At 45.4% G+C, this 19263-nt stretch overlaps 1 protein-coding gene across 3 annotated transcripts in view; it reads right to left on the bottom strand.

Moving 5' to 3' along the window:
- Nucleotides 1-10898, bottom strand: part of ASH2L (ASH2 like, histone lysine methyltransferase complex subunit) — a 34563-nt gene extending 23665 nt beyond the window's left edge. The window contains exons 1-7 of one of the 3 annotated variants that reach the window (XM_030937545.1): nt 9602-10898; nt 8883-8949; nt 8198-8343; nt 4945-5033; nt 4580-4674; nt 797-892; nt 77-172 (exon numbers count right to left, since the gene is read on the bottom strand). In XM_030937545.1, coding sequence (XP_030793405.1) covers nt 77-172; nt 797-892; nt 4580-4674; nt 4945-5033; nt 8198-8343; nt 8883-8949; nt 9602-9789 — 777 coding nt within the window. In that variant the 5' untranslated portion in view covers nt 9790-10898. Of the gene's footprint in view, nt 1-76; nt 173-796; nt 893-4579; nt 4675-4944; nt 5034-8197; nt 8344-8882; nt 8950-9187; nt 9548-9601 lie in introns of those variants that run through there. The other 2 variants (XM_030937544.1, XM_030937546.1) reach the window with 2 other exon arrangements.
- Between the last annotated feature and the right edge of the window lie 8365 nt (nt 10899-19263).

Raw genomic sequence — 19263 nt, 5'->3', positions numbered from 1 at the left:
TATAAATGTAAACAGAACCTGACTCCCTATCCCCAAGCGGCTTAAAATCAAAAAGAAAATATAAAACATAATGTACCTGATCCAAAAGTCCAAATTTGGGGTAATCTTCTTCTGGGTCTTTACTCCCTGGATCTGGGTGTTCCTTTACCAAGAATACATCTCTTTCTTTACTCTAAAAAGAAGCAGTGTTTTACTATTAATGAACATTTTATACTTAAAAAGTATGGAATGAATCATGAACCACCAACTCCAAAAGTCAGTTCCTAGGTGTAGTGTCCAAAAAAGATAGTATTGTTTTTCCTTCTAAGAAATAATCCGTGACCATCAAAAAATTCAAACAGAGAAACACGAAGAGTGCCCAAGTTTTTCATAATCCTCACCTAACCTTCTATCTCACAAAGATAAGCACTGTTAACAGCTTGCTGTTGACTTCTCCCCAGGTGTTCTCTTTAATTTTAAGGACAATATTGCCCATAACATTTTTTTTAATAGAAGAAAAGAAATGGTCTCTAATTTCAATACAAAATTATTCTTGCAAAAGTACCGTGGACAAAAGTTTCAATACATAAAACCAGGTGTATGTGGGCAATGTTCACATAAGACACAATATGCATCTCACTGATTCTGTGTGCAAAAACTATTAAAATTCACAATTAGCTGTATCTCACACTCAAAGATATAACATTAAGTTGTTCTAATTTTATCATTTCACAATGAGACGATAAAATATTATTTAATTCTTACAAAGAACAATGGTTTCTTAAATGTCAAGTCTAATCAATTTTAGTCTACTTACCATTGTTTTAACAATGTTATTTGGCCAAGTCATTTTCCCAGGTCTCTGTCTGGTTGTCATGCACTCCCAGTATTTATCAATAAATGGTATAATATCCTAATTTTAAAAATAAATTAAGACTATTACCACTGCAGTCAAAAGTATGCTGACAAAGAAAGAAAATAGCATTTTTCAAAGACCTTGTTAGAATCAAGAGAAAAATCCATGTTAGTTTTTTCCCCCATGATGTTATACAAGGTTTACATGTTTGTCTTTTTTTTTTTTTTTTTTTTTTGAGGCGGAGTCTCGCTCTGTCGCCCGGACTGGAGTGCAGTGGCCAGATCTCAGCTCACTGCAAGCTCCGCCTCCCGGGTTTACGCCATTCTCCTGCCTCAGCCTCCCGAGTAGCTGGGACTACAGGCGCCCGCCACCTCGCCCGGCTAGTTTTTGTATTTTTAGTAGAGACGGGGTTTCACCGTGTTAGCCAGGATGGTCTCGATCTCCTGACCTCGTGATCCGCCCGTCTCGGCCTCCCAAAGTGCTGGGATTACAGGCTTGAGCCACCGCGCCCGGCCATGTTTGTCTTTTAATCACTGAATATTTCATTGCATACACACAATATACAGATTATGGGGATTTCCACAAGTAGAAACAAACCTTAGCCACGTGGGGCTTACACTCCAGTTGGAGGGAAAAGCTCTGTCACAGTCCCTTGGTTATCAATTAGAAGATAACTCCCAAATTATTCTCTCATGAGCTCCTATTTCTACCAGCTGAGACATACCTATCTGGACATCCTAAAGGGACCTCAAACTTCTTGTGACTAAAATGGAACTTGGTATCTTACCTCATAAATCTGCTTTTCAGATTTCTATTCTTGCTCCTGATAACTTAGAACCAGTAATCACCCAGAATAAGCTAGACACAATAAGAGCTGTCCTTCACTCTTCTCTCACAATTTTTACACCTAAACGGTCACCAAATAAATTTTAAAATTTCAGAAATGTCACTCCAATCAGGCCTCCCTTCCATCCCCACTGCTGTGACTGTGGCTCTCACCAACTCCTGCTTACATGACTGAAACGACTTTTGACCTTCATCTTCTGGCCTCCTATGTAGATAATTTTCTAAAGTTCTACCACCAGAGTTAGCTCCATGAAAACTAAATCTTTACTAAAAGGAACCAGGGAAAGTACAAAGAAAGCCTGGAACATTTTGTTATTCCAGAAAGTAAGGAAGAGTTTAAAAATGGATGGGGGAGTATCAAAGAGTTTCAGGAGTCAGTCCGATAGGGCTACAATGGTTGAATCTGGGACAATCTGAGGGTCAGAAATAAAAAAAATGCAACAACAGCTGGGCGCAGTGGCGTACGCTTGTAATCCCAGCACTTTCGGAGGCTGAGGTGGGCAGATCACTTGAGGTCAGAAGTTTGAGACCAGCCTGGCCAACATGGTTAAACCCTGTCTCTACCAAAAAATACAAAAATTAGCCAGGCATGGTGGCATGCGCCAGTAGTCCCAGCTACTCAGGAAGCTGAGGCAGGATAATTACTTGAACCCAGGAGGCAGAAGTTGCAGTGAGCCAAGACATCGCACCACTGCACTCTAGCCTAGGTGACAGAGCCAGACTCCATCTCAATTTAAAAAAAAAAAAATTCCAACAATGGACACATTGATTTTTTAAAAAAATCCACAGTGATATTTCAAAGGGAAAAAAAAGAATGAGGGAAAGTTATTTACAGAAGACTTGCAACTGAAGAATGTATTCTGATTTACAACCACTACTCTAACAACTGATTCAGGGTTAGATAATCAATGGTGGCTAAAATCACTAGTTGAAAGGAGTAGGAGAATAAGGTACTCACATAATCTCCATGTATGGCTTAAGGATTACTTAGCACAAAGATAAAAATGCTCCCTCCTTATCCAACTACTCAAATTTAGGATCACTAATAATAAAACAAACCAATATCTTATATACCTCCTGATGTGGCGGTCTAAAAAACACACGATACCTATATAATCTTGCCAAAAATGTTTAACACATGGCCAGGCACAGTGGCTCACAACTTTAATCTCAGCACCTTGGGAGGCCAGGGCCAGTGGATTGCTTGAGCCCAGGAGTATAAGACCAGCCTGGGCAACATAGTGAGACCCATCCCTATTAAAGAGGAAAAAAAAGTTTAACCTGAACCTAATCATGAAGAAACAGTCAAATGCAAATTGAGGAATATCATGCCAAACAACTGTCTAAGCACTTTAAAATTTTTATTTCATTAAATAAATAAATAAAGGAGTTGGGTGTGTTGGTTCATGCCTGTCTTCCCAGAGCTTTGGGAGGCCAAGGCAGGAGGATCACTTGAGCCCAGGAGGTCAAAACCAGCTGGGCAACATAGTGAGACCACATCTCCAATAAAAACATTTTTTTAATTAGCTGGATGTGGTAGCATGAGCGCAGCTGCTCGGGAAGCTGAGGTGGGAGAATAGCTTGAACCCAGGAGGTTGAGGCTGTAGTGAGCCATAACTGTGCCACTGCACTCCAGGCTGGGTAATAGAGCAAAACCCAATTGAATAAAGGAATTGTTTTATTAATTGATTAGAGACAAAAGAGTCATTACAACTAAATGTAATGGGTGATCCTAACCAGATCCTGGATGGAGGAAGAAGCTATGGAGGAGGATATTATTAACACAAAAATAATCCTGAGAAACTACAAATATGAACTGTAAATTAGCAGTACTGCACCAATGTTAAATTTCTTTACTATGATCATTGCACTGTGGTTGTATTAACAGAATACTGGGTAAAATATACCTACAATGTAGTCTCATACAGCTTAAAAGAAAAACAGAGATATGGGAAGATAAAACAAATGTAGCAAAATGTTAACTGGCAAATCGAAGAAGAAATGGGCCAGGTGCAGTGGCTCACATCTGTAATCCCAGCAACTTGGGAGGCCGAGGCGGACGGATCACTTGAGTACAGGAGTTCGACCAGCCTGGGCAACGTGGCAAAACCCTGTCTCTTAAAAAAACACACACACAAAAACGAGCTGGGTGTGGTGGTGTGTACCTGTAGTCCCAGCTACTCGAGAGGCTGAGGTGGGAGGATCACCTGAGCCTAGGAGGTCAAGGCTTCAGTGAGCCATGATGGTGTCACTACATTCCACCTTGAAAATTTTCAAAACAATTTTGGAAAAAATAAACTAAAAAGGGGCCACGTCCAGTGGCTCACACCTGTACTCCCAGCACTCTTAGAGGCCGAGGAAGGTGAATTGCTTTAGCCCAGGAGGTCATGGCTGCAGTGAGCCATGATCACACCACTGCACTCCAGCCTGCGTGACAGAGTGAGACCCTCTCTTTAAAAAAACAGAACAGGCCAGGTACGGTGGCTCACACCTGTAATCCCAGCACTTTGGGAGGCCAAGGCAGGTGGATCATGAAGTCAGCTGGAGACCAGCCTGGCCAACACGGTGAAATCCTGTCTCCACCAAAAATAGAAAAACTTAGCCAGGCATGGTGGCGCATGCCTGTAATCCCAGCTACTCGGGAAGCTGAGGCAGGAGAATCGCTGGAACCCATGAGGCAGAGGATGCAGTGAGCTGAGATCGCATCACTGCACTGCAGCCTGGAAAATAGAGCAAGACTCTGTCTTGAAAAAAAAAAGAAAAAAAGAACAAGGTAATCACTGAATCCACTGTCATATATTCATTAAAAACTGGGAAGAAAGTACTTGTTAGGGAGTATATTTAGAAGTTCCACCTAACTCTTTAGTATAACTGCAATTACATTAATTCCACCTCTACCTTATCTTTGGAGAACATTGTCTTCGGATGTTCATCTTGTGTTCGGGACTGCCATGTCAGGTTGGCCAAAGCACTAAGGCACATTTCCTTCAAGTCTATCAAAAACAAAAAGGAAAAAACAGTTATCTATAGTACTATATCTCTATTACCAAGGGAATAATTAATAAGTGGTCCAGAAAATAACAATTATAGCAGCAAAATGGAGTCATCATGTGACCTGAAATGGGCAACTGCAATTATTCAGAGCTAAACCCCAACTGAACTTATACCAGCTACTAGGCAAAGGCCTCCTGATTCTGCTAAGCCCAGCCCCTTTTCTTTTCCAGTGCATAATCATCTTCCAGTACTCCAGAGTTTGTTCTTACTTGCTTGCTTCCGGAGGAAATAGGTATTCCCACTGTGATGGCAGACATTGCAGTGAAAACTGTAGTTGGTCATGAAAGGTAGACAGGAGCTACAGAAGAGACAAATTATACAAATTAGTGAACTTGTGAACACACACACTTCTTCTTCTTCTTCTTCTTTTTTTTTTTTTTTTAAGACAGGGTCTCACTCTGCCACCCAGGCTGGAGTGCAGTGTTACAATCATAGCTCACTGCAGACTTGACCTTCCCTGGCTCAAGTTGATTCTCCCACTTCAGTCCCCCAAGTAGCTGGGATACAAGAATGAGCCACCATGCCCAGCTATTTTTTGTATTTTTTTTATGGAGTTAGGCTTTCACCATGTTGCCCAGGCTGTACACTTCTTTATGAGAAGTTAACATGCATCCATTCCCCTCAGTGACAGGTAAATTAAAATGCTAATATGTTAACATAGTCTTAAAATGTAAAAAGGTTGTCAAAACCAAAACAGGGCTCATATTCTTATAAATACCTGGATTTTTCTGTCACAAAAATTACTAAGACCTTATCCATTATACTGGACAATTCAGCATCTAGAAGGTTCTCACTTGTTCTTACAAGGTATCTTGTTAGTTTATTTTTTGAGCACCTAAAAAGAATATGCCAGGCCAACTGTAGAAGAGGACAAAGTAGTCTAAGGTATATCTCTATGGTGTCAATGATGTGGTTGGAAAGGGCAGGCAGAATATAATAAAAAATGAATTAAAAATGTAAATAACTAGGCCAGGCGTGGTGGCTCATGCCTGTAATCCCACAACTTTGAGAGGCCAAGACGGGTAGATCACCTGACATCAAGAGAAGACTTGCCTATTTGAAGTCAAGAGAGGAACAGGCCAGGAGGGGAAAGACAATATGGCAGATACGGGATGCAGCAGAGGAATCAACGCATTTGAGAAGAGAAACATGGTAGTGATTGCACAGGATGACAGGAAAAGGACAGGAGTTTTAGTCTTGCAAAGGGCAAAGTAACAGAAGAACAGAAGACCTTTAGTATAAATGGCTTAAGCTAGAAGAGAAGAAATCAGAACAAAGGTTTATCTTGGACTCTGAAACTAGCTTAGGGTATCCTCAGAGAAGACTACCAAGCATTTACCAACTATTGCTGCCCTCATGGAATTAAGAAACATTCTTACAAATGTTAAGGCTGAGTTTCCTTACCTTCACTTCTCTGTAGAACCTCTTCTGTTAAACAGTTTATTGTGATAAACTCATTTACAGAAGGCAAAGCCTCATAGTAAAGATAGGTAGGTAAATAGTTATTTTAATTCAAACACAAACAGGTGTGAAGAGCAGCCTTTTTCACATCCTGCTAGCTCACATTCTCTATCTCAGTTGTAAAAGATAATCCACCCCACCTAACTGGGCTTTATTTTTTTCTTTTTGGGGACAGGGTCTCACTCTGTTACCCAGGCAGGAGTGCAGTGGCACAATCATGGCTCACTGCAGCCTCAACCTGCGGCGCTTAAGCAATCCTGCCACCTAAAACTCCTGAGTAGCTGGTACTACAGGGGTGCATCACCATGCCTAGCTCATTTTTTCTATTTCTCGTAGAGACAGGATCGCACTACGTTGCCTAGGCTGGTCTAGAACGCCTGGGCTCAAGTCATCTTCCTGTCTCCGCCTCCTAAAGTGCTGGGATTACAGGTGTGAGCCACCATGCCTTGCTTTTTTTTTTTTTTTTTTTTTTTGAGACAGAGTCTCACTCTGTCACCCAGGCTGGAGTGCAACCTCCGCTTCCTGGGTTCAAGTGATTCTCCTGCCTCCCGAGTAGCTGGGACTACAGGTGTGCAACACTGCACCCAGCTAATTTTTGTATTTTTTTTGGAGACAGGGTTTCACCACATCGGTCAGGCTGGTTTCCAACTCCCGACCTCGTGATCAGCCTGCCTCGGCCTCCCAAAGTGCTGGGATTACAGGCGTGAGCCACTGTGCCTGGCCCCCGCCCCCCCCCCCTTTTTTAAACTTGATACTATGGATAGGATCTAACTGGGCTTTAGATATAACTTTACAAGTTCAGTTACAAACTCTTGTCTCCAAAGCTACCAAAATTTTGAACTGTGATTTGATTTTTCCTTGAATTCCTCCCAGTTATCTCACTAGTAAATTTCCTTTCCTAAACTCTCTATCCAAACAAATTCTTCCGGCAAAAGTGGCCCTATCTTAGGCCTCTCTAAGAGACTAGGCTCACTTAGCTAGTGTGTTTTCCCAACAGACGTTGCTACCAAGATCAATTATTTCTTCCTGATCCTTCAGTATTTTTCTTTCTTTTTAAAAACACTCTTTCCTAAATCACAAGTCACATGTTAATTGAGACATCAGCATTTCTAAAACCCACTTTAACCTTTTAACTAGGAAGGATACAACAGATTATAAAGGAAAGCTGGGTGTGGTGGCTCATGCCAGTAATCCCAACACTTTGGAAGGGTGAGGCAGGAGGATCCCTTGAGCTCAGAAGTTCAAGGCTGCAGCAAGCTGTGATCCTGCCATTGCACTCCAGCCTGGGGCGGCAGAGCGAGACCCGGTTGCAAGAAAAAAACAAGAAAACACACACATATGCAGCCTTATTTTTATATAGTCTTATATAAATGTATTAGTATAATACAGACCATAAAGAACATTACAAAGAGCGAGCAGTACAGTTATTCCAATAGACAGGAGTCGGTATAAGGAAAAAAGTCTTTCATTCTCAATCACAGTATTATTTTAATTCACCAGAAGAGGTACATGATTGGAAATAGCTTTGGTGAGGAGAGCAGACAACATACCTAAAGGAGTAAGTCAGCAGCAATGAGAAAGGAAAAAGAGGATGGTTCAGGCATAAAGAGCATGGGTCATCTCAAATTTGGGACAACAGGCTTTATCCACATATACACTAATTCTTTCTGAAAAATCCAAAACACCAACACAAGGTTTATATTGTCCTAAATTTGTTTATATAACAGTTTGTAATTGCATTTTTTTTTTTGTCTCCAAACCAGGTTGTAAACTCAAATGGAGGGACAATACCCACCACTGTATCTATCAGGGCTGTGCCCTCAGTAAGCAGGTAACATGCAAGGGAATTAAAACAATTCCTGATTCAACATCCTACTTGCTGAATAGGAGTCAGGAGACATAGGAAATACTTCGCATTTATTTTGCCCAGAAACTAACTGTTGAGCATGTTCAGATTTATTTTACCGAGCAATTCTTATAAAAACTATGAAAAGTACTCACGAGGTATCTATGCCAAATGTGTCAGCCGTGAACCATTTTGTACAAATCCCACATTGCAGCTCTACTTCACCCAACTGTCGGCCATTCTCTTCATCCACGGAGCCCGCCTGAGTATCCATCACCTCTGATGTATCCCCAGCACCTTCCTGTGTCAGAGCAATTCGAGAATCAAATCAGTTGACTTGAATGTATTTTACTTTATTTTTTTAAGAGACAAGGGTCTCCCTATGTTGCCCAGGCTGGTCTTAGCCTCCCAAAGTGCTGGGATTACAGGCATGAGCCACCGTGCCTGGACTGAATGTATTTTTGATTCGCTTAAAAATTTAAGAACAAGGCCGCGTGCAGTGTCTCAAGCCTGTCATCCCAGCACTTTGGGAGGCCAAGGAGGGAGAATCACCTGAGGTCAGGAGTTGGAGACCAGCGTGGCCAACACCGTGAAACCCCGTCTCTACTAAAAATACAAAAAAAAAAAAAAAAGTAGCTGGGTGTGTTGGCAGGTGCCTGTAATCCCAGCTATTCGGAAGGGTGAGGCAGGAGAATCGCAGGAACCCGGGAGGAGGTTGCAGTGAGCCCAGATCACGCCACTGCATTCCAGCCTGGGCGACAGAGCGAGGCTCCGCCGCAAAAAAAAAAAATTTAAAAACAAACTATGTTGTCTTGCAAACAACTAAAAAGAAATACTTACTAGTGTATCTTTTCCATTAGTTGATTCTGTCTCCAAACCACCGCTTACATCGACCAAGTTTGCCTCCCTATAAGATAATGAAAGAGCTCAGGCAAGAATTCTCAATACAAACAAACCTCAAAATACCTATTCCCAAAAATGATGATCAAATTACAGTAGAACTTCATATTCCTGCAGCTTTTTCAGCTACGCCTGTTCTCAGACTGGATGCCCAAGGTACTGTCAGGATATTGAGAAGGTGGACAAGACAGTAGCGGACCCACGGAGCACAGGGACGCCTAATCGGTTTTTACAGACAAATCTACCTGGGTTAGAGTTGGTCCTGGGAGAGGTTCAAAGACAGGTAGCTCTCCCACCCTGTTTTCAGAGTGACCGTTACTTCTTCCTGTCTGGCACTGCAAAGTAGTTTTTTTTTTTTTTTTGTTTTCTGGAATATGTAAAGGCCTCCCGTTAAAGAGTGAGCTACCAGCTTCCCGTCGGGGTGCAAGAGTCAGAGATAACGACAAGAGCCTCAGCTCCCACCGCCCGTGAAAGGTGCGGAAAGGGCGTTACCCAAGATATACTTGAGAGGGGACGGGCCAAGCTGCGCAGGGGCAGGGCGAGCCATTGGCGGCGGGGCCCGGGTTCGCAGGGGGCGGGCGGCAGGGCTCCAAGAGCCGCGGGATTCGCGAGGGGCGGGCCTCCCTCCCGCGTCCTCCTCGGGCCACAGGACCTCTTACCCGCCTTCAGCCTCCCCGGAACTGGGCTCAGCTGTCGGAGGAGCAGAGGTCCCCTCTCCGGGAGGAGCGGCTGCTCCCGCTGCCACTGGCTTCATCTCCCCTTCTTCTGCAGCTGTTGCATTTGCGGCCGCTCCTGGGCCAGGCACGGCACCCGCTTCCTGGCCGGGTACTGCTCCCGCCGCCGCCATCACGGCCACCCCTGGACTTCTCGCGAGAGTACCCTCTCTTCTCGCGCGCGTTGCTGTGAGACGCTGTAGTCTTCAAACAGGAAAAGCCCGCGGTGGGTCCACTGCCTGCCTTAGGAAGCCTAACTACACGACCGCTTTAAGGCCAGGCGCGCGGGCAGAGGTGGGCCGGGCCTCCAAGCCTGCGGTGGCCGCGGTCCTGTCACGGGGAAGGCGGAGGAAGCTAGATGGTTAGTAGGACTCCCTCGAGGACTTCCTTTGGAGTCAGGGACGGATGCGGCGTATTTTCGTGGCTACAACTGGATATCCCCGCGCAGAGGAGGAGCTTTGAGAGCGCTGGCCGTGCCACCGAACACTCCTCACCACCGAAAGTGGGAAACGTCTTCCTTGGAGACTAGCACTCCCTACCCACCCGGATGGAATTTGGTTTTCTGCGCAGGGTCGCCCCCTGGAGCCCGTTTCCAAATGACCTTCAGAGGGAAGGGAATCTAGGGAGGCCGATTCCAGGGGCGAGGGTGGAGGACCCAGGCCGGGCAGCAGAGGATCGGCGTGGGCACCAGAAGCGGCTTGCCGCTTCCTAGTGTGAGAGGTGGAAAGCGAAGCCCGGGGGGGTGCCGGGGCACTCGGAATGTAGACAAGTTTGGTGGCCAGCGAAAGGAAGAGGTGTGGACCGAAAGTACGAACTTGCGAAGTCATCGACAGTAGCTGGTGGCTGGCATCACTGGAGTGAATTGAGTCTTTCAGAGCCATTGTCTCCAAACTGGAGAATGCAAACCTCTAAGAGTGTTGCGGCCAGGAACGTTTTCAGGACACCAGTGTTTATTATCCTATATTCTAAAATGTTGCCTAACAATAGACTCTTCTCCCGCTTTACACAAGAACGGCGCACCGCTCGCCAGTCCTCACTCCAATCTTACAGTGATGTGTCCACCGATGGTGTAGGAACCTCCGGGCCACTGAACGCCATGGAAAATACGTAGATACTGATTTCCCAATTGGTTCTCAATTATTGGTTTTCAACAAAATTGAAGAAAGACCTGAGTTGCTTGGTGACATTTTAAAATTGGTGATAAAAACTAAAATCAGGTGTTAGTACTCCAAAGAGAAGCGGGATGCTTGCTCTAAGTATCTCCTCCCAAATACATATTATTGTAGCAGTTTTAACATATGGTCGCAAAACTGTGTGTTTTCTTGTTGTTTTGTTTTTTCTTTTGAGACAGTCTCGCTCTGTTGCCCAGGCTGGAGCGCAGTGGCGCGATCTTGGCTCAGTGCAACCTCCGTCCCAGGTTCAAGCGATTCTTTTGCCTCAGTCTCCCGAGTAGCTGGGATTACAAGTGTCTGTCACCACGCCCAGCTAATTTTGTATTTTTGGTAGAGGCGGGGTTTCACCATGTTGGCCAGGGTGGTCTCGAGCTCCTGATCTCAAGTGATCTACCCTCCTCGGCCTCCCAAAGTGCTGGGATTACAGGTGTGAGCCACCGCGCCCGGCCTTTTTTTTTTTTTTTTTGGAAACAGAGTCTCGCTTTGTCGCCCAGACTGAGTGCAGTAGGGCAATCTCAGCTCACTGCAGCCTCCGCCTCCCAGGTTCGGGTTCAAGCTATTCTCTTGCCTCAGCCTCCCAGCTGCTGGGATTACAGGCACGTGCCATGACGCCCAGCTAAATTTTGTATCTTTACTAGAGACAGGGTTTCACCTGTGTGGTTCAAGCCTGTAATCCCAGCACTTTGGGAGGCTGAGGCGGGCAGATCACCTGAGGTCAGAAGTTTGAGACCAGCCTGGCCAACATGGTGAAACCCCATCTCTACTAAAAATACAAAAATTAGCTGGGCATGGTGGCATGTGCTTGTGGTTCCAGCTACTCAGGAGGCTGAGGCAGGAGAATGGCTTGAACCCAGGAGGTGGAGTTGGTTGCAGTAAACCGAGATCACACGGCTCCAGTCCAGCCTGTGCAACAGAGTGAAGCTCTGCTTAAAAAAAAAGAAAACAAAACAAAACAAAAAAAAACCTGGGTACCTTCTCATGCTAAGGTTAATGAAAATCACTACCAGAACACCAGGTTAGAAGTTTAGGATGGCCAAACAGGAAAAAGATATTTTTAGGAGCTCTCTCTCCAGTAACTGCTTAATTCACTCAGTTTACCAGAAAGCTGATTTGATGCAGATGCCGACTGGAGTGTGAATTATTCTACCATGGTGAAAATATGGAGGCCATCCTCACATCCTCAAATACAGTATTCAGAATGCTCAAAATTATGATTCCCAAGCAGTGGAATTATAAAGATAGCTTTTCTTTTCTCTCTGTTTTCCAGGTGGTGTTTGTTTAAGAGATAAGGTCTTACCCTGTCACCCAGGTGCAGATCATGGCTCACTACAACCTCAACCTTCTTGTCTCAAGCAATCCTCCCTCCTTAGCCTCCTGAGTAGCTGGAACTCCTGGCATGTGCCACCATGCCTGGCTCATTTTTCTTATTTTTTTTGTAGAGACGGAGTGTATTAGTGTGTTCTCATGCTGCTAAGAAAGATATACCTGAGACTGGGTAGTTTATAAAGGAAAGAAGTTTAATTGACTCACAGTTCAGCATGGCTGGGGAGGCCTCAGGAAACTTACAATTATGGCAGAAGGGGAAGTAAACATATCCTTCGCCACATGGCGGCATCAAGGAGAAGTGCCGAGTGAAGGGGAGGGTGGGAAAACACTTGTAAAACCATCAGATCTTGTGAGAACTCACTCACTTCACAAGAACAGCATGGAGGTAACCACCCCCATGATTCAATTACCTTCCACTGGTTCCCTCCCATAAGGTGGGGATTATAGGAACTACAGTTCAAGATGAGACTTGGAGGCCAGGTGCAGTGGCTCATGCCTGTAATCCCAGCACTTTGGGAGGCCAAGGCAGATGGATCACGAGGTCAAGAGATTGAGACCATTTTGGCCAACATGGTGAAACCCTGTCTCTACTAAAAATACAAAAATTAGCTGGGCATGGTGGTGCGTGCCTGTATTCCCAGCTACATGTGTAGCTGAGGCAGGAGAATCACTTGAACCTGGGAGTCAGTGAGCTGAGATCACGCCACTGCCCTCCAGCCTGGTGACAGAGTGAGACTCCATCTTGGGGAAAAAAAAAAAAAGATGAGATTTGGGTGGGGACATACCCAAACCATATCATTTTGCCTCCAGCCCCTCTCAAGTCTCATGTTCTCACATTTCAAAACACAATCATGCCTTCCCAACAGTCCCCCAAAGTCTTAGCTCATTCCAGCATGAACTCAAAAGTCCAAGTCCAAAGTCTCATCTGAGACAAGTAAAGTCCCTTCTGCCTCTGAACCTGTAAAATTAAAAGCAAGGTAGCTACTTCCTAGATACAATGGAGGTTACAGGCATTGGGTAAAAATACCCATTCCAAATGGGAGAAATTGGCCAAACAAAGGGGCTACAGGGCCTACGCAAGTTTCAATTCCAGACAGCAGTCAAATCTTAAAGCTCTAAAATGATCTCCTTTGACTACATGTATCACATCCAGGTCACACTTGCCGAGACCAGCTTGGTCGTGGAGACCCCAACCCAGTGGCACTAGAGGAATAAAGACACAGACACAGAAATAGAGTGCACAGTGAGATCAGGGGGCTAACAGCCTTCAGAGCTGAGAGCCTTGAACAGAGTTTGACCCACCTATTTATTGACAATAAGCCTGTGATAAACGTCGTTTCTGCAGTTTATAGATTGACTAAAAGTATTCCTTATGGGGAACAAAGGGACAGGCTCTGGCTTGTTATCTGCAGCAGGAATGTGTCCTTAAGGCACAGATCACTCATTGCTCATGCCATTGTTTGTGGTTTAGGAACGCCTTGAGTGGTTTTCCACCCTAGGCGGGCCAGGTGTTCCTTGCCCTCATTCCAGTAAACCAGTAACCTCCAGCGTGAGCGTCATAGCCGTCACAAGCATGTCACAGTGCTGCAGAGATCTTGTTTATGGTCAGTCTTGGGACCTGTTCTGAGCAATGCTGATACAAGAGGTGGGTTTCCAAGGTCTTGGGCAGCTTTGCCCCATGGTTTTACAGGGTACAGCCCCGCTCCTGGCTGCTTTCATGAGCTGATGTTGAGTGTCTATAGCTTTTCCAGGCACACAATGCAAACTGTTGGTGGATCTACCACTCTGAGGTCTGGAGGACGGTGGCCCTCTTCTCACAGCTCTACTAGGCAGTGCTCCAGTGGGGACTCTGTGTGGGAACTCTAACCCCACATTTCCTTTCTGCTCTGCCCCAGCAAAAGTTCTCCATGAGGGCTCTGCCCTGCAGCACACTTCTGACTGGACATCCAGGCATTTCCATACAGCCTCTGAAATCTAGGTGGAGGTTCCCAAACCTCAATTCTTCTGTGCATCTGCGTGCTCAACACCATGTGGAAGCTGCCAAGGCTTGGGGCTTGCACCCTCTGAAGCCATGGCCTGAGCTGTACCTTGGCCCCCTTTAGCCATGGCTGGAACACAGGACACCAAGCTTCTAGGCTGCACACAGCAGGGGGGCCCTGGACCTGGCCAAGGAAACCATTTTCCCTCCAAGGCCTCCTGACCTGTGATGGGAGGAGCTGCTATGAAGGTCCCTGACATGCCCTGCCCTGGAGACATTTTCCACATTGTCTTGGAGATTAACATTTGGCTTCTTATTACTTTTGCAAATTTCTGCAGCAGGCTTGAATTTCTCCCCAGAAAATGGGGTTTTCTTTTCTATTGCATAATCAGGCTGCAAATTTTCCAAACTTTTCTGCTCTGCTTCCTCTTGAACACTTTGTTGATTAGAAATTTCTTGTCAGATACCCTAAATCATCTCTCTCAAGTTCAAAGTTCTACAGATCTCTAGGGCAGGGGCAAAATGCGGCCAGTCCCTTTGCATAGCAAGAGTGACCTTTGCTCCAGTTTCCAATGAGTTTCTCATCTCCATCTGAGACCACCTCACCCTGGACTTTATTGTCCATATCACTATCAGTATTTTGATCAAAGCCATTTAACAAGTCTCTAGGAAGTTCTAAACTTTTCCACATCTTCCTGTCTTCTGAGCCCTCCAAGTCTCTAGGAAGTTCCAGACTTTCCCACATTTTCTTTTTTTTTTTTAGACAGAGTCTCGCTCTGTTGCCCAGGCTGGAGTGCAGTGGCGGGATCTCAGCTCACTGCAAGCTCCGCCTCCCGGGTTTACGCCATTCTCCTGCCTCAGCCTCCCGAGCAGCTGGGACTACAGGCACCTGCCACCTCGCCCGGCTAGTTTTTTTTTTGTATTTTTTAGTAGAGATGGGGTTTCACCGAGTTAGCCAGGATGGTCTTGATCTCCTGACCTCGTGATCTGCCCGTCTCAGCCTCCCAAAGTGCTGGGATTACAGGCTTGAGCCACGGCACCTGGCCTCCCACATTTTCATATCATCTTCTAAGCCCTTCAAACTGTTCCAGCCTCTGCCTGTCACCCAGTTACAAAGTTGCTTGCACATTTCTGAGTATCTTTATAGCGGCACCCTACTGCCAGTACCAGTTTACTGTATTAGTCTGTTCTCATGCTTCTAATAAAGACATACCCAAGACTGGGTAATTTATAAAGGAAAGAGGTTTAATTGACTCACAGTTCAGCATGGCTGGGAGGCCTCAGGAAACTTACAATCATGGTGGAAGGGGAAGCAAACATGTCCTTTACATGTTAGCAGGAATAAGTGCAGTGCAAAGTGGGTTAAAGCCCCTTACAAAGCCATCAGATCTCGTGAGAACTCACTCGCATCACGAGAACAGCATGTAGGTAACCATCCCCATGATTCAATAACCTCCCACTTCCCATGACTCATGGGGGTTATGGGAACTACAGTTCAAAATGAGATTTCGGTGGGGACACAGCCAAACCATGTCACAAAGTCTTGCTATGTTGCCTAGGCTGGTCTTGAATTCCTGGGCTCAAGCAATCCTCCTGCCTCAGCTTCCCAAAGTGTTGAGATTACAAGCCTGAGACACTGTGCCTGTGTTGCTCAAATCAGAAATAAAATAGCATGGTGTGGTCATGTGCACCTGTAGTTCCAATACTTTGGGAGGCTGAGTGGAGAGGATCCCTTGGGCCGAGGAGGTTGAGGTCTCAGTGAGTTACAACTGCACCACTGCACTCCACCCTTGGTGAAACAGCAAGATACTTCCTGGAATAAAGTGTCCTGTGTCCTCATTGTCACTTTCCCCCACCATGTCTCAGATTTGTCCCTGCTTAGGCCTACTGCCTCCCACCAGCCTGCTATTTGTAGTTCTATTACTGCTTATTGGGATTATCACAACCAAGTCTTCCTGTTTCAAGTTTTCCTACCCTGATGAAAGGTTACAACTTTCTTTAAGAAGCTGCTACCTGCCTTTCGGATAAAACTCAGACTCCTTCTCAGCTCAGTGTTTCAGTGGGTCCAGAAAGTGATCGCCCAGTCCTGTTGGAACCCACTGCTTTTCAGTGCACCCACCCCATCCGCATCTCCATGTGGTCTTGCCTCCTGACTTTTGCCTTCCCCCACCTGGGTTGCCCTTGTTCTCCCCAACCCTGCTCTCCTAACCTTGTCTGTTACATCAAGACCCACCTGAAAGTTACCTCCCCGCAAAACCTCACTTCACTCAGTTTTTATGGAAAATCTGTGTAATATGATGGTCCTCAGTTACAAACTAGAGTATTTTATTGTAGATACGAGAGTCCTTAATCTCATTTGGCTCAACTGTATGATGAAGTCTGATGCAGGTAATCATTTCACTCAAAACCAATTATGATGTCTTACTCATAATACATTTCTCTAAAATGTTAAAAAGCCACCAGCTCCCCACTCCACAATCAGTTCACTTTTTGCCTCAGTTTTTGCTTGGGATATTCTGCATAGAATGACAAATGTTGAAAAGGAAGTTGCAAGTATTGTGACTGTTGTCTCACCTGTAAGAATTAATTATTTTGGATGGAGTTAATAAATTTAAGAAGCAATTATTTTGACTGATGGATCTTCTGGACTTGACAACAAAAAAAGGAGTATTTTGTATATTTTTTAACACACAGAAAAAGAGACATTGGGCCAAGGCATGGTGGCTCGTGCCTGTAATCCCAGCACTTTGGGAGGCTGAGGCAGGAGAATCACTTAAGGCCAGGAGACTGATACCAGCCTGGGCAACATAGCGAGGCCTCAACTCTACAAAAAAATAGTAAAAATTAGCCATGCATGGTGGCATGTTCCTGTGGTCCCAGCTACTTGGGAGGCTGAGGTGGAAGGATCACTTGAGCCCAGGAGCTTGAGGCTGCAGTGAGCCACGATTGCACCACTGCACTCCAGCCTGGGTGACAGAGCAAGAGCAAGATCCTATATTAAAACAAAAAGAAAGAAAAAGAAAAAGAAATGGTTTATTATACGTGTTCCTTAGAAAAAGAGAAAGAACTCTGAACATAACTGAAATATTTGGGATAAGGCTTTTACCACCACACAAAAGCCTACTTGGGAGATGAGAAGGGAATGGGCCATGACCTTGTAGTGATGTAGGAGTTAAGAAGAAATTACATAGGTAGATAGTGAGGGTAGGGAAGTCCTTGGTAAGGTTTTTCTTTTAATGAAAAGCAGCCCCAAATTATTTTCCTTTCTAACAAAGAGCAGCCTGTAAAATCGAGTTGAAGACAAAGTGCTGGCAGTTGAGCCCATCATGTTCAAGATGGTGGCTCCATCATCCCTTCTCTGCCAGTCACGTGTGCAGTAAGGAGCAGACAAGATGGCGCTGGCCAAGGGGAAAACACATTTGCATAATAATATTAGGGTGGGGCGGCCAGCGTTCCCCCACACTTTGTAAACATCATACCTGATCAAACCAATCTGTGAGCCCTATGCAAATCAGACATTACCTCCTCAAACCTGGCTATAAAATCTGGTGCATCTGCTGCTGGCTGGTCTTTTCCTCTCCGAAGTCCTCTCTCTCTCACTAGAGAGAGAGCTGTTTTCCTTTCTCTTTCTTTTGCCTATTAAACCTCTGCTCCTTAACTCCTCATGTGTGCCCATGTCCTAAATTTCCTGGCCCAAGATGACCAATCCCGGGTATTTACCGCAGACAACGTGGCTGCTTCACTAGTAACTCTGGATATGAACTTAGCCTCACAGGAATTTTCAAGCCCCAGTGTGGCACAACTGAGGCAGAATCACTTCCATGTCCTCAATACCAGAAGTACCAAAGGGAGTTGCTGGACCTGTGGGGCCAGGGCTTCAGTGACCATAACGCAATGACCCATAGCCCCATACGGGCCCATAACTGAACACCAACCAGATGGGGCAGCTGGTGGAAGGCTACTGTCAACCTGAAATGAAGAAACTGTTATTGAACCAGAATGGGGTCCAATTGCCTGGTGCAGTAAAAGTAGATATCCACACCAAGGTTTTGCAGCAGTAGTGAAGAAGGAATTAATGAATTTTACAAGTATAATCAAAGACCACCAAGAAATTTTTACTTTTTCCTTCAAAAGCTGAGTGTAGGGTAGCCCCGCCCCGCCCCACATAGTCTAACTTAGAGAAGCATACTAACTGCCTGTTTTTCCTTTTGTGCTCAGCAAGCCTTATCTGTGCTCACCAGTTTCACATTCCTTGAGGCTCAGCAAGTTCCTGCTTCACCTCCCTAGTGCAGCTGCAAAGTTACAAGCATGTGTTACAGAAACAGTTTCCCAAGGATGTAGAACATGTAGTATAGATAAATGTAAAAGACTGATCAACTGCCTTTGTTCTTGCTTCTGTAAGTATGCTTCCTGCATCATGTAGCTCCCAGCCACTGACTGCTTAAAAGATGGCTGCTTTCTTTTTCCGGAGCTCAGACTTTCCTGGACGCTAGTCCTACTGAGCCAGGTGATCACCTTAATAAAGGCTTTCCTGAACTCTGTTTGGTCTCTCCTGTCTGATTGTCCCACAACATTTCTGGGGGCTCGTCCAGGATTAGAGACGACAGCTTTCTGTATCCTTTGCCTGTGGGGTAGAGCCCCAGGATGCAGGAGATTTGGGACCCTTGGTGCCACTGGGTAAGACTTAGCCTAGAAGGAGAATGGCTGTCTCATGTCTTGGAGCCTTTCCCTGACAGTGCCAATGGAACTGACTCTGGAGTTGCAGGACAGTCACAGAAGCAGCGTGCAGGCAGACTACTGAACTGCAGTAAAGATGGGCCCCAGAAAAGCCCATCCCATAAGGACAGAAGGGGAGCTTGGTCACCTCCTGGGGAATGACCACTTATCCAACCCAGAGTGGCTGGGGGTGGCAGGAGTGGCCTGCCAATTTGGATGAACCTCGTGTCCCCGCTAACAAGTGAAAGTGGTTCACTGGATCTGGAGACAGAAACTGGGAGTGTTGGGTGCATGTGAACCTACCTGGGACATGAGAAAGGCTTGTTTCGTCCGATGAGGAGTCCTGGGGTAGGAGTTGTGTGTGTATGTGTGTGAATGTGGAAGCCTAACTAAGCTCACCTGGGACATGAGAGAGG

The sequence above is a fragment of the Rhinopithecus roxellana genome, chromosome 9 (assembly GCF_007565055.1).
Source record: "Rhinopithecus roxellana isolate Shanxi Qingling chromosome 9, ASM756505v1, whole genome shotgun sequence".
NCBI lineage: Eukaryota > Metazoa > Chordata > Mammalia > Primates > Cercopithecidae > Rhinopithecus > Rhinopithecus roxellana.
This window is presented reverse-complemented; position numbering and strand designations above follow the sequence as displayed.